Here is a 13,792-nt window from a genome sequence, read left to right as displayed (position 1 = left end):
ACAGAAAAATGGCTATCTCCTCTCCCTTTAATATTTTAATTGCTCTGACTATATTAATAAATAATGTGATTTATATGCTAGTTTTGTTAAATTTAATTAGTTGAATATACAAATTATATTGTTTTTCAGACCAAGTTGGATGTATGTTGCTGGTTGGGCCACCTTGGTAGTGACTTTATTTTGGGGATTCCTCATCTTCAGCTACTTCAGATATGTGAAGATATTTCGGGCATTCCCTTTTGTTGATCCCCTGATATCACTTAGGCCAGATGTCACTGAAGAAAAAACAGATGATCAGGAGAAGAAAGATTAATTTATCACATTGGATGAAATAATATTTCTATGTTTAACTATGTTTAGCTATGAAAAATGTTATTCAAGTTTTTACTTTTCCAGGAGTTAATACAATCTTAAAAATACCTTTCATTATTATTGTGGATTTTAATCTTTATTTTGAGATGATGTTTGCCTGCCATAGATCATCTTTAACCATTCAGAGCACCCTTTAAAAATTTCAATTTCAATTCCCAGATTGTTGGCTATTTGGACAGTACTTAGGTTGGACAAGGCAATCATAGTTCGTTTTTTCTAACTTTTTTTAGCATACCTTCCTATTCTTTAACAGAAGTACTAACATAAAGGATAACTAGTATAAATGGAAAGATTACATTACTATAGGCGGTAAATAATTGTCATTAAGTTATAACATCTATGCACTTTTCCGTGTTGCCAAAAGGAAGTGCTCCAAGTCAGTTTAAAATATGAAGAGCAGTCCAATTTAATGCAATAAGGAATATTTAACCTCATTTTAATATATGTCAAATTGTCTGCACTTACAATATGTAAGTATCCATAAAAAAGTCAAAATAAAATTCAGTTAAGTGATTGAATATTTGTGGCAGTTTGTTTTCAGCATTTTAAGTAAAATATAAGTGCATAGTGTTTATTGATTTACAGATATATTTTACTATCTGTTAATATATCTAAGCCAGAGCATGTGGTATTTGAATGGAAGGCCAGGAAAACCCAGAGCTGTATGCTAGACTGGGAAGTTGAAAATGTTTCCCTACAAAGGCAATGGAAAACTATTTCTCTGCTGCTACCAAGGAAATGACATGAACATGTCTCTACAGTTATCACTATGTTAAATTAAAAGAACCATACATATTTAGAATATTATATACCCTAGATCTGTTCTTCAAAGGATTTTAGAAGACCTGGCTCTTTGCCAAGCCCTGGGCTAGGATGGGGTTTAAACCTCCTAGAGAAGGTGAACATGGTATAAATGCTAACTTCACCCTCCTGCACCCAGCACGATCCTCTTTTATTTGTGATTTTAATGTATTATTTTTCAGTTGTTAATCTTTGTAAGACATAGAGGGTATTGACAATTGGGCAACCCTAGAAATTTAAATTATAATCTTTATTGACATTTTTTTTACTGTGGGCACAATGGCACATATTAAAAATGAAAATTAGTTGATCTCAAAGTGCACACATACATAACACACATTTAAACATACTATTCACAACATATGTATAGACCTACACCCTTAAATATAAGAAATATCTAAATATTAATCGCTGTCCATCTTGAATACATAACAGAAGGAGGAAGCTTGAGAGTTCACAAGGTTAATACTGTATGGAATAAAGCTGTGACTGAATCTGGATGTTCTGCTTTGGATACCACAAAACCTCCTCCCAGAAGGTAGCAAAGAAAACAGGTAGTGAAGAGGATGTGTAGTGTCCCAGGAAATCTTGTGGACCCTGCTCAAGCAACGTTTATGTGCTATATCCTGGATGGGAGGGAGGGAACTGCCAATAATCTTTTCAGCTATCCTCACCACTCTCTGCACCGCCTTCCTGCTTCCAAACCAGACTGTGATGCTGTATGACAGGATGCTCTTGATCGTCTGTCTGTAGAAAGTGGTAAGGACAGGGGAAGGAAGATGTGCTTTTCTCATGTGACACAGAAAATGCAGGCGCTGCTGTGCCCGCTTCAATTATAAATCAATGTGCCAGGTAATGGGCATTTACTTGAGGTATGTATACCATATTTTTCAAGATAACGCAGAATAGTATTCTCCTAATCCCCATAACAAGCCTGTTATGTAGGTTGAGCTAGGAGAGAATGGGCTGGGAGAGAATGACTGACCTAGAGTCATTTTAGGAGCTTTCAAAATTGACGGTGCACATGGGTCCCTTGTGCCTAGGCCCTAACCCAACACCTTAACCATTATACTATAGAGAGCTAGATACTATAGAAATACTAAAGGGAAATTCCACATTTTGTAACCAAGAGAACTGTACAATCTCCAGAGCACTTTATTAGTACTTCAGTGGATGAAACTTACAAGTATTTCATCATACCACAAAAAAGGGCCTTCTCAGTGGTGACCCCTTCTCTGTGGAATATCATTCCATCTGATGTACAGTTAGCCTCCACTTTGTTGCTTTCCCTTAAGTCCTAAAACATGATGTCATCAGCAGGCCTGGGACCACAAGTAGAGATGGAGTTGATAAAGTGTTTGATTTGATTGTGTTGCTGCCATGGGGATGGGGTGGGGATTTTGGGTTTTTTTTTATTATGCAGTGGATTTTTAAATCTTGTAGGCCACCTGGAGTTACCTATGTGTGAGTTGGGTGGCTATATAAATTTATTTAATAAATAAATAATAAATAGGATTTCAGACACAAACATTCAACATTTCTACTTCAGAGCTGAGAGTATCAGGTCAGAACATGCCTTTAGGTAATCAATGGTAAAAGGATCTATGCAATAAATCATGCAGTTAAGGAAAGAGAAATGCATGCCAAAGAAATTTGTAAAAGTCATTATAAAAGTAAAGACTTGTATATTTTGTATATTTTCTCTTTAATTTCTGGGTGATTATGAGCCTACCATCCAGTGTTTTTTGAAATACAGTGGAACCTTGGTACTCATTGTAATTGGTTCCAGGAGGCAAATGAGTACAAAAACCGATGAGTACCACATTTTTCCCAGAAGGAATAATGTAGTGAGTCACAAAGCAGCTGACACCGACAAGTTCTAGCTTATGCATTGAGTACCAAACAACCGATAAGTACTAGGACAAAATTTCCATGTCAAAATGCGTTGATGAGTTTTAAAGCAGTTGAGTACCAAGGTACCACTGTATAGTACTATTTCTGTGATGAAAGATAGGCAATGATATTTTTATTACAAACCTGTCTAGATTTTATTAAGACAAGCCTTACTCATTTACAGTCTATCTTCACTATTCTAGGGACTTGCTGATGATCACACTAAATTTCATTTTGAAGCAGGGGGTAAAGCCCAAATATGTCCAAACTCAAAGCACACAAGGTTTTTTTTTTTTGTAGCAGCAGCAGTACTGCATTAATTCCACTATAGTTATTTTGATAATTGGGACTTTGCTCTTCCAAGTATCTCTGTGCTTGAGATAATTGTAGGCAGAAAGGGAAAAAGTATTGAGAAGGCAGTTGGTGGGAGTGCACATTAGCAGCAACTTTTTTTAGCAGCATATTCTACCTTGTCTATTCTAGGTACTAGGACTTGTACAGTTTATTTATTTATATCCCATCTTTGTTTTTTTCACAAATAACTCAAGGCGGCAAAAATATCTAATACATCTTCCTTCTCCTATTTTCCCCACAACAGGTCAAACAACCTAGAGCAAATGGGCATGAAGAGTCTGTGAATGAATGATAGCTGTTTACTAGATGGGTACTAATAAATTTCAGAATGATTTGTAGATTGGCAAAGGCTTTTGATCTCAAATTAACAATAGCTACTGCAGCAGTAGCTCCTCTATCTTCATATATTGTACTGCTGAAAGAAAAAATAGTTTTCGGTATTTAGGACTTTATTTTGCAAAAGAACTGTGAATTCACTTCAGGTTTTTGGACTCAGTATTCTTTATAATTCTAAACTATTGTACCCGATTAGGTCCTTGGAAGTCTCAGCCAATGGAAAAAAATGAAATCTGTTCTGGCAAAATATTCTGTTTCTCAAGAGTTGGCAACTCTAGTTATCTAGTCTCATGAGTAAGCACCACCTCACGTTACCTAGTTCTCGACATAACAAGCGGCGGTAAGGTTGAAATCTTGAGCAAGTTATCTAGTCGTGATCCTTACATATCTTTGCAATGTGGGATTGCAGAGCAGCAGAATATTATATTTCACTGAGGACAGTTCAAGTTGCAGCGAACCCTTAAACGTTCCAAGCCTTTTCCTCTGACAAAGTGGAATGCGGATAGTAGAATTCGTATTTCACTTATCGAGGTGCACACCAAACGGGGCTCCTGCTGAGGTGTATGCTGGGAATTGTAGTTTGGCGTCCATTTGCCCCCGTGGAAGGTGCGGCTGGCTTGAGAGCTTCTCTTGCAACGCTGGGACCGAGGTTGAGGGGAACCCGCAGCGACTCCTCGGGGAAGGTTTATTGCCGCGATCTCTCGCCTGAAGACAGACCGGTCGGGTCGGACCAGCCAGGTCCCAGAAGCAAGCGGAGAGGCGGAGTCGTGCCGGCTGGGCCCCGCTCGAGGCTCGCTTCTCCATCTCTGCCTCGCTTGGCGCGAGGGCGATTCCTGGCAGCGCAGGCCCGGCTTCCCCTTCCCCGCACTGAGGCGGCTCCATGCGGCTGGCGGCCTCTTCCACCTCCTCACACTCCTCCGCAAGAGGCAGGGCGAGAAGGCGGCCTCCGCCCGCGAGCGTCCCGAGGCGGCCGCCGTCGTCCTCGGCCTGAGAGGGACCCCCGTCTGAGAGGAGAAAGGATGGCGAACCAGCTGGTAGTCCTCAACGTCTACGACATGGTGAGTGGCCGGGCAGGCGAGGGCTCCTGCGCCTGAGCAGCGGCTAAGTAGACACTTCCCATCCTAAGCTCTACCCGGGCGCGTCTTCCTGGCCCTTTTCCCCTTCCTTTCTTTTTAACCTTCCGCCGGGGACAGCTGGCTTTCTCTTAGCTGTCCGAAACAGCGTCTCTTGCGTTTTCGTGTTTCCTTCCTTCCCACCCAACATCCAAGCCTGGGCGAATTTCGGCTTAGCTTCTCGAGGTTCAAGTTAAGAACCGGAGGTTTCTTCCGCTTTCAGAAGTTCTTGCCAATGCAGTACAGATATCCTCCCTGCTTCTCTCCCCGCCCGCCGATCCACCCTCAATTTTCCGATGGTTACCTGACTGAAAGATGCTGTAATAGTTTGGAAACCAGTAGTGGGTTCGGTGGGATTAGCAGGAGCGCGAAAGTCCTAGCAACAGGTGTGTAAATTTCACTTCTCTCCTACCGGGTGCTGGATTCAGTCAGATGCTCAACCAGTACCTGTAGTTTACAAAATTAATTTCTGTTAACCCCCCCCCCTATCTAAAGAATAATTGTTTTCATGAGTTATCTGGGACAATAGTCCTTAAATTGTTTACAGTGGGAAAGCCTTAAAGATCACAAAATTACAGGCTTGGTTCTCCCCCCCCCCCTTTTTTTTTTTTTTTTGCCCTTGGAAAGAATCAAAAGATGGAGAGTAACAAAAAAAGATTAAATGATATTTTGTGCTGGAAAATATCTTTTTGAGCAGGTCAGTTCTTGTCTAATAACATGACTTTAATGTTTTTAAATTATGGTTCTAGCTTCATATATATATGCAGGGAAAATGTGTGAGATATTTTACTCTTGTCTACTTCAGGCTAAAGTTTTGCAATTTCTTTGGTGGACCATAAGTAAGTCAGAGGTTACTTATCTTAATCTCATTTATTTTTTTCTTAGTGTTGCACACTGTTTTCCAACAGGAAAAACCAATATAGTGCAATAAAAGGTGGAATGAACATAGATTTTGAGCTATGATAAATCTAGCTGCAACTGTGTGTTAAAGGGCTTGGAGTTTGCTTCTATAACCATCCTGTTCCGTAGCATAATATATCTTTATCATAGCCTTAATGCATGTCTGCTCACCTGACCTGTTTGGTTGCATTTTGTTGTGGTTGGTAGTTATAGGGCTTACAAAAAGTCAAGGTTTTAGCAAATATCAAAACCAATCTTAACAAGCATGAAGCCATTACAAATTGGTCAGGGTGTTGAGTTAGGAGTAGAAAATCTGCTGTCATGGGTATAATATCGGATCGGAATAAAAAATAGGATGGGAATAAAACAGTATACATCACCTTGAATTCCTTGGAAAATAGGGAGTAATATAAATGTACAAAATATAGAACAAGATGAAAAATATAGCTTCTTGCATTTAGAAATAGTTCTAAATAAAAATCATAAACAAAAATGTAAACATCTATTTATTTTGACATGTAAAATTTTAAAATGTTTGCTACTTTGGTGCTTCTAAGGTACTTTTAATAAAAGTTACATCACGTTTTGAGTTACTAATGTGTTCTATTCAAACAGAATTTACAGAAGGTTTAAATGAATGTATATAGGTAGTCCTCAACTTACAATTAAAATTGAGTCCAAAATTTCCATTGCTAAGCAAGACAGTTGTTAAGTGAATTTTGCCCCGTTTTTCAACCTTTCTTGCCATAGTTGTTAAGTGAATCACTGCAGTTAATAACACGATTGTTAAATGAATCTGACTTACCCATTGACTTTGTTTGTCAGAAGGTTGCAAAAGGTGATCACATGACCCCAGGACACTGCAACTCGTAAGTACATGCCAGTTGACAAATGTTTAAATTTTGATGACGTGACCATGGGGATTCTGCAACAGTCGTAAGTGTGGAAAACAGTCATAAATCATAGTTTTCTGTGCCATTGTAACTTTGAATGGTCACTACACAAATGGTCATAAGTCAAGGATTACCTATACTTTTATGCATTCATTTTTTGCTGCAAATGTTTATAAAAACATTGTAGTCTACTTAAATGTTTCTCAACCTTGACAGCTTGAAGAAGGGGGGACTTCAACTCCCAGAATTCCCCAGGCAGCTTGACAGTTGAAGTCCACACATCTGCAAGTTGTCAAGGTTAATAAATAGTGATATACAGTAGCACGAATTATTAAAATAAAAGATGGTGGGAAATAATAGCTACACATTTTCTTGACAATGATGTACATCTGGTCTTTATACGGTATTCTATGTCTTTGGCAATAGTCGAGCAGTGTTATCAAGAGATTGCAACATTGTGAGGTGGAGACAGTTGGTATCTTATCTTTTAACTGCTTCATATAGCAAGTTAGTAATGAACAGTTGTAAATCCTAGACTTGTAGTGCAGCATTTCAGCAAAAAACCCAAATCCTGTTTGTTTATTTAAGTTGGTTAACTTGCAAATTAATCCAACCTGATAAAGCAGAAGGAAACCAGACTTAACTGGACAAAAATATCAATGTTTGTCAGAGATGGGTTGCAATAAAATTAGGTTATATTCTAGTTCCCTATTGTCAGATCAAATTAGCATTTGATGGACGGTGGACTATTTCAAGATTTTCTTTGTTCTGTAAATTAAAGCAGCTATATTAGCTGCTATGGACATGGCTTTCTAATGTAATGGTGGGTTTTGTGTGTGTGTGCAAAGCCAAATGTAATGTTATAATTGCAGATCAGGTTCAACAGCCATCTTTCTATATTTGATTGTCACAATGATGATTGTCAACCATCTGCAAGATATCTTTGATATAGAGAATAAAATAGTGGAATTTAACCAGAAAGACCCAGGAATTAGATTCCCACTACTATGATGCTAACTATGGATATGGATTCTCCTTTTCCTCTTCTTAATTATAATTGTGGAGATGGTTTCAGTATTTTACGTCAGAAACTGTTGTGACATAAATTACACGATTTTGAAAGCAGAGCAGAAAGGGTTTCTGTATACTAGTTAAAAGCATAAATAGAGGGTGAAACATAATAATGACTACATATTTTCTCCCTGTAATTTTCTATCCTTTTAATACTTATCTGAGATGGTCAGGTTGACATCGGGATTTTTTTCTCTTTGCCTTTTGCTGAATTAGGTGGTGAAGCAATTTCAGATTTTCATATTTATTCCACTTTCCAGTATTGTTCTGCATCACAACATTTGAATACCTGCTTGCTGAAACAGTCTTGTTGCTACAAGTATGTAATCATGTACTTGTGATGAATATCAACCTTATGATTTGCATACATTTTTAGAGTAAAAGTGGCACAAATGTAGTGACAGCTTGAATCTTACAGAAGCTCTTTCCATGGCATCTCTCTTGCAGAAGCACAACCACATGGTTTGTACTAGGAATGTGCATGGTGGTATGCAATGTTTATCTATAGCTATGCATCTAAAAGGAATTTAATTCCTCAAGGGTCTGTTGGAAGGAAGGCAATAATTTTCATAGTTTACCAAAATAATTTAGCACATAATATTACATATTTGCTCATTCAAAACTCACGGGAGTTTGCACATAGAAATAAGAATGCTACTGTCCAAAACATAATCTAATAATTCCTGGAGGATTCTTTGTAAATAATTATAAAGTTATTACTCATTTTTGTAATTACTATCCACAATAGTGTAGAGTGGTTTAGAGCTGAAACAGTACATTCTTTAAAGTCCATAATATACGTGTAGAGTGTAGTGAAGGTATGGTATAGTGTGGTGTGGTGTGTGTGGTGTGTGGTAAGGTATGGTACAGTACAGTACAGTTGCTTGTGCGATTATTCTGGCCTGATAATTCTTTGATCTTGAAGTCTGAGATATGCACATCATTATTATAGAGTAACTGATAATGGGAACTGACAGTCCAAGAACATGTTTACATTGTTTATTATTTATTTATAATGTGGTACTTTAAGTGTAATAAAAACAAGTCCCTTTCTGAAGAGAAGGTAATCACCCTTGAGTCAAGCTCAGTTCCCAGTTATTACACAGGCACATCCATGTTGTTTTCTTAGCAACAGTATAGAAGGTTTTGCCACTGTATTCTTCCAGAATGTTTTTCTACTTCCCATTCTAGCCAAAAGCTCTGGAGGTATCTGAGAGGCTGTCATCCAAATACTAACACTTGTGATCCTGCTTTAGGTTTTTGGCATCAGCCACAAAAAAGATAGAACAGAGAATGGGGAGAGCATGAGGAAGAAAAAAAGATTTTTTTCTGCACTATAAGTATTCTTTATGGATAGTTCTTCAATTTCCTTACATATGTAATTTATAATTTTAATTGTTCCTCAATATATAGTATTGTGCTTTTAAATATTTTTTTGTAATGGCTTCTTACAATAATGGGAGATCGGAAAGGGTCTGTTTCAAACACAAACTTCAGTGATATTTGTTCATTGGAAACTAGAACAGGTAAAGTAAATAAGCAGAAAAATATTTGTACTTACCAAACTGTACTAAAAATTACCTCTTTAATAACTATATGTATAAAGATTCTTCTCTTAGTATATATAGTGACAATTCTTTTTCTAAATGTATCTGTTTAAACCATATTTTACATGAGATATAGCTTACTATGTCAATCAGCATGAGTGTTTAAGGAACAAAGGCAATATAATACTCAGATGTCTATTTACAACAAAATGTATTATCTACAATAGCCTATAAATACATTAATAACCAAAAATCAAATCATTTTCATAAAGAATGTATATTTAAAAAACATATAAAAATATCCAAATTTTATGTATTTCGTAGTAGCTAATACAGTATACATAAACGCTGTTCCCTGGTAAATGACCTTTGATTAGAAGTGAAGCATAGCTAATATAATGTTAGTATGTCAGTGTACACCATAATGTTTTATACTTTAAACAAGTGATTGAATAGATAGTATTTCTCAACCTGAGCAACTTTAAGATGTCTGAACTTAAACTCTCAGTGGGAAATCCTGGGAATTGATGTCTACATGTCTTAAAAGTTGCTGTGAAACACTGGAATAGATTGTGCCAGGATGAATTAGTCATGTTCTGACATCATTGGGAAGAGAAAAAATCCTCAAGACAAGCAGCTGACTCAATGACTTGCTTAATGAGGAAACACAAGCTGAATGCACTCATAATGAGGACTTGTAAGCCATAGATTATACATTACAGCTTTGGGTTCCCATAAACTCATTGAACTAAAATTGAAAAAAACAATTTAGCATGACATGAAAACTAGTAGTTAGATAGAACTAATTATAGGAACACAGATGGTTTCTGTTTGTTTATAGTTTCTTTCTCAGGTAGTTCCAGGTGGAAAAAACCATTGTGCCTTGTATAATGACATGGCAAGCTACTTTTACCAGCGAGTGATAGCTCATTAGTTCTCTCTGGCACACAAGAATGTCCAGGGATCTGACTAAGCCATAAATCTGGCTTGCTATCTGAATAGATGCTGTTCTTGGGTAAGTTGTTTTGTGACTGAAGGGAATGAAACTCAAGACAAATATGACTTCCCTTGCTGGAAAAAGATCTGGAAGTGATTGGTGGCTGAACTGGCAGTTTGTGATGATGGAAGGTGAAGAATCATAGAAAAGAGTTCAGAAGCAGATTTCTGAAAAAGGATGGCCCAAAGGGTGGTGCAAAGATTTAGATGGAAGTTGAGTGTAAACAGAATTACTCTGCAAGTCAAAATAACCAAAAGGACTGAAAGCAGAAGAAAACTGCTGGATAACACCTCTTCTAGTTATGTTGGATTTGGCTGTAATGGTGGAATATAAGGAAATATGATGTGAGAGAAAAGCCAGTGAGAGATTATCCTCTTCATCAAAACTTCATGAATTGTCAGCCATCACAAATGTAACTAAATGGCTATACCATTTTCTAACAAAGAGGAAATAAAGGATTTTGCTCAGATCAAGGTTGAAGATTACAAAGGTGTCACCGCAGCTTGTGTCTTAAAGTTTTCCAGAATTGAAACAGTAAAGTAACATTGTACAAATTATTCTACAGTGGGGCTTGACAATATTTCCCCTTTGAATAAAATTTTGAAAAAGGATATTTAAAGAACTCTCTGGCTGTTTAGAAAAAGCCAATCAAACAACCGATCACTCAGAGGTATAATAATCTTAAATTGTCCTACTAAAGGAAATAACTACATATTCTAAAACAATACAGATATCAAATTCAAGGAACAAAATGCCCAGTTCTTTCAAGACTTAAGTCCTGGTACCTAAAACAAAAGAAAACAGATTCAACTGATCACATCATGAGGAATTCTGGGAACCTTTAAAAATTCAAAATAATGATTAAACTGGAAGCTAGATTCTTCCTTGCATATCATTCCAGCCATTCAGCAGAGATCCTGAAGAAACTTCGACTAAAATTCCCAGGTATTCTAGTTCCTGAAGTATCAGGCCCACCACCCACTGGCGTGGAAAACTGCCATGGGCCAGATGGCCTCAATTCGCTAAGCCCAGCAGCACACAGGTTTCCTTCCTCCCCCCCATCTCAAGAAGTCTGGCCTTCTCCCCCACCCAGCATCCCAAGATGCCAGACCTTTACCCCCGACCACCACCACTGGCCTTCACTTAGCCCAATGGTTCTCAACCTTTTTAATGCCGCGACCCCCAACTGGTCGTAAGTCAAGGACTAAACCGGTCGTAAGTCAAGGACTAAACCGTCGTAAGTCGAGGACTACCCAACCGGTTGTAAGTCGAGGACTTTCCCTGCCCGGGAGCGCCGCACATGCGTGGTTCCGCCCCCTGCGCCGGCCGAGACGTAGCTGGCAAGCGGCAGAGACGGAGCAGGCCGACCACCAGCTGGCCCAGCCCAAGGGAGGTAAGGCACCCGCCGGAAGAGGGGAAAAAAATGGCGGGCAGCCTTGCTTGGCGACCCCTGTGAAATGGTCGATCGACCCCAAATGGGGTCGCGACCCATAGGTTGAGAACCGCTGACTTAGCCCCATCATGCCTGAGTCTACTTCGCTTTTCCTTTCTCTGCAGTTGCTGAAAGGCATACCTAGCCAATGTAAGGCTCAGCTAAAAAGCTAGTGAAGACAATTTTCCTCAGACCCAGAGAGACAATCTTTCTCAAAGCTGGCCAGGAACATGAAGTCAGCCAGCAAAGTGGTGGGTGGAGAGGGAGAAGGTGTGTGTGTGTCACTGGACCTAACTGGCAGAGGCCTTCCGGTATGTAGTAAATTTCCAGATGCCAGTGGGCCTACCCAGTCAAGGCCTCCTGGCCCACAGTAGCAGTGGTGGTGAGTTGCAGCCATCTCACAGTGATAAGGGCAGGCGCACTGCAAAGTGCTCGTTTTGATCACATGACCACAGGGGCATTTCAACAAATGAACTTCAGCCAGGTGTCATAAGTGCCTTCATTTAGCACAGTCATAATTTTGAACTATACAGTAAAAGAAAGGTCATACAAATGTTTCCAATGATACAGATACAATTCTTATTCTATATTCCCCTTTCAAAACTGATAAGAATAAAAAGAGGTACTGTTTTCTAGCATACCGTGCATTAGAGAATTAATTTTAATCATGTGTGACAAACTATGTTTCCATTTATTAGTTGAATATACTCTCCATATTATATCTTTAATGTTCCCTTCTCCTTTTAAAATGGTTCCTGAGCACTAAGATGGCAATGTGCTAAGATACAATTTATTTCTCTTTCCCTGACAGGTGTAGAATTAAAGTTTATAGACTTTGCTTGAAGAGAGCTAGTAAGCTGAACATTTAATTAAATTGCTTTTGCAATTTCTTTTATATTTAGGAAGATAGAATGCCTCCAGTTTAAGAAGCAGGCTTTCCCTTCTACTGCAACACATCTCAACTTTGGCTTCTGGGGAGGCTGTAATTGCACTACGTTACTGAATAAGGTTTCAAGTCAGAAACTATTCTCTCCTACTTTATGGCAACTCTTGCTGACACCCAATTCAGTTGGGAGATTCACAGATGTTTACATTCGAAATTCCATTGGATTTGTTCCTTAAAAAGTAATCTTTTTTAGGATTCTTATCACATTAAATTCAGTAAATCGGTATTTTTCTCAAAATTTGTTCATATGGTTGATAAAATCAAGAAGAAATAGAGCAAGATCAAGCAGCAGTTAAAAGAACAAAAAACTTTGAAGCAGATGGAAATTAATTGCAGCTTTAACTGCTTGAGATATAACAATAACGAAAGACTTGGTGTCATATTTCAGATACACTAGGCAGAATCTATTCAAAGAGCTTCTTGCTGACTCAGGATACAGGTTTCAAAATCTGATATTTCTGTCATTCTTTGGAGATCTGATTGAGATAACACTGTAAGCTGCTAGAATGACAACAAATCTGGACTATGTATGTAGCGCTACCTCCTCAGAGGCCGCCAATGCCCAGGCCCTCCCAGCCACGTCCCCCCTTGTCCAGCCTTGCAGCAATGTTCTTTAGAGATCGATGAGATGTCTTACAACCGGAACTCACGCAGCATTAATGGGTGGCAGGCTCTTCTTGTTGAAGCAGGACTTTCAGGCACGAACTTAACCAGTCCCAGTGGTTGATGCTCTGAAGATGTATATAACAGCTCAGGGCTGCTTTAGCAGCAGGAGTAACAGGCCCCTGAGCAATCGTTCAGAATCCGATGAAATGGGGGGGGGTAAACCCCGGCTCCAGATGGTAATAATAACAACGACGGCCAGTATGTTATGGCAATGGCTCATCCCCCAGGGCAACTCCCCCCACAATGTCCCAACACCTATGCCAGCAGCGATGGCCACAGTCCAAATGCCTCCAAAGTCCACAACAACAGTTGGCAGCAACAGTTGGCACCACCAGTCTCTCTCCTCCTGGTGCTTCTTCTCTAGGATTCTTCTTCAGGTTTCAGGATTCAAAACCACCCCCCTCCCTTACTCTTTATTATTAAAATCCGAGGCTAGAAACCCCAGCCAACTCCCTTACTTCACACTCTCGCT

The 13,792-nt window shown here is 38.9% G+C and overlaps 1 protein-coding gene across 1 annotated transcript in view; it reads left to right on the top strand.

Moving 5' to 3' along the window:
* Positions 1-11,133: 11,133 nt before the first annotated feature.
* Positions 11,134-13,792, top strand: part of DESI2 (desumoylating isopeptidase 2) — an 11,853-nt gene continuing 9,194 nt past the window's right edge. Inside the window, exon 1 of the mRNA XM_029284000.1 lies at positions 11,134-11,451. Coding sequence (XP_029139833.1) covers positions 11,134-11,451 — 318 coding nt within the window. The remainder of the gene's footprint in view (positions 11,452-13,792) is intronic.

This window comes from Protobothrops mucrosquamatus, unplaced genomic scaffold, assembly GCF_001527695.2.
Source record: "Protobothrops mucrosquamatus isolate PMUCROS unplaced genomic scaffold, P.Mucros_1.0 scaffold319, whole genome shotgun sequence".
NCBI lineage: Eukaryota > Metazoa > Chordata > Lepidosauria > Squamata > Viperidae > Protobothrops > Protobothrops mucrosquamatus.
Note: the sequence above shows the minus strand (reverse complement) of the source record. Positions and strands in the feature narration are given on the sequence as shown.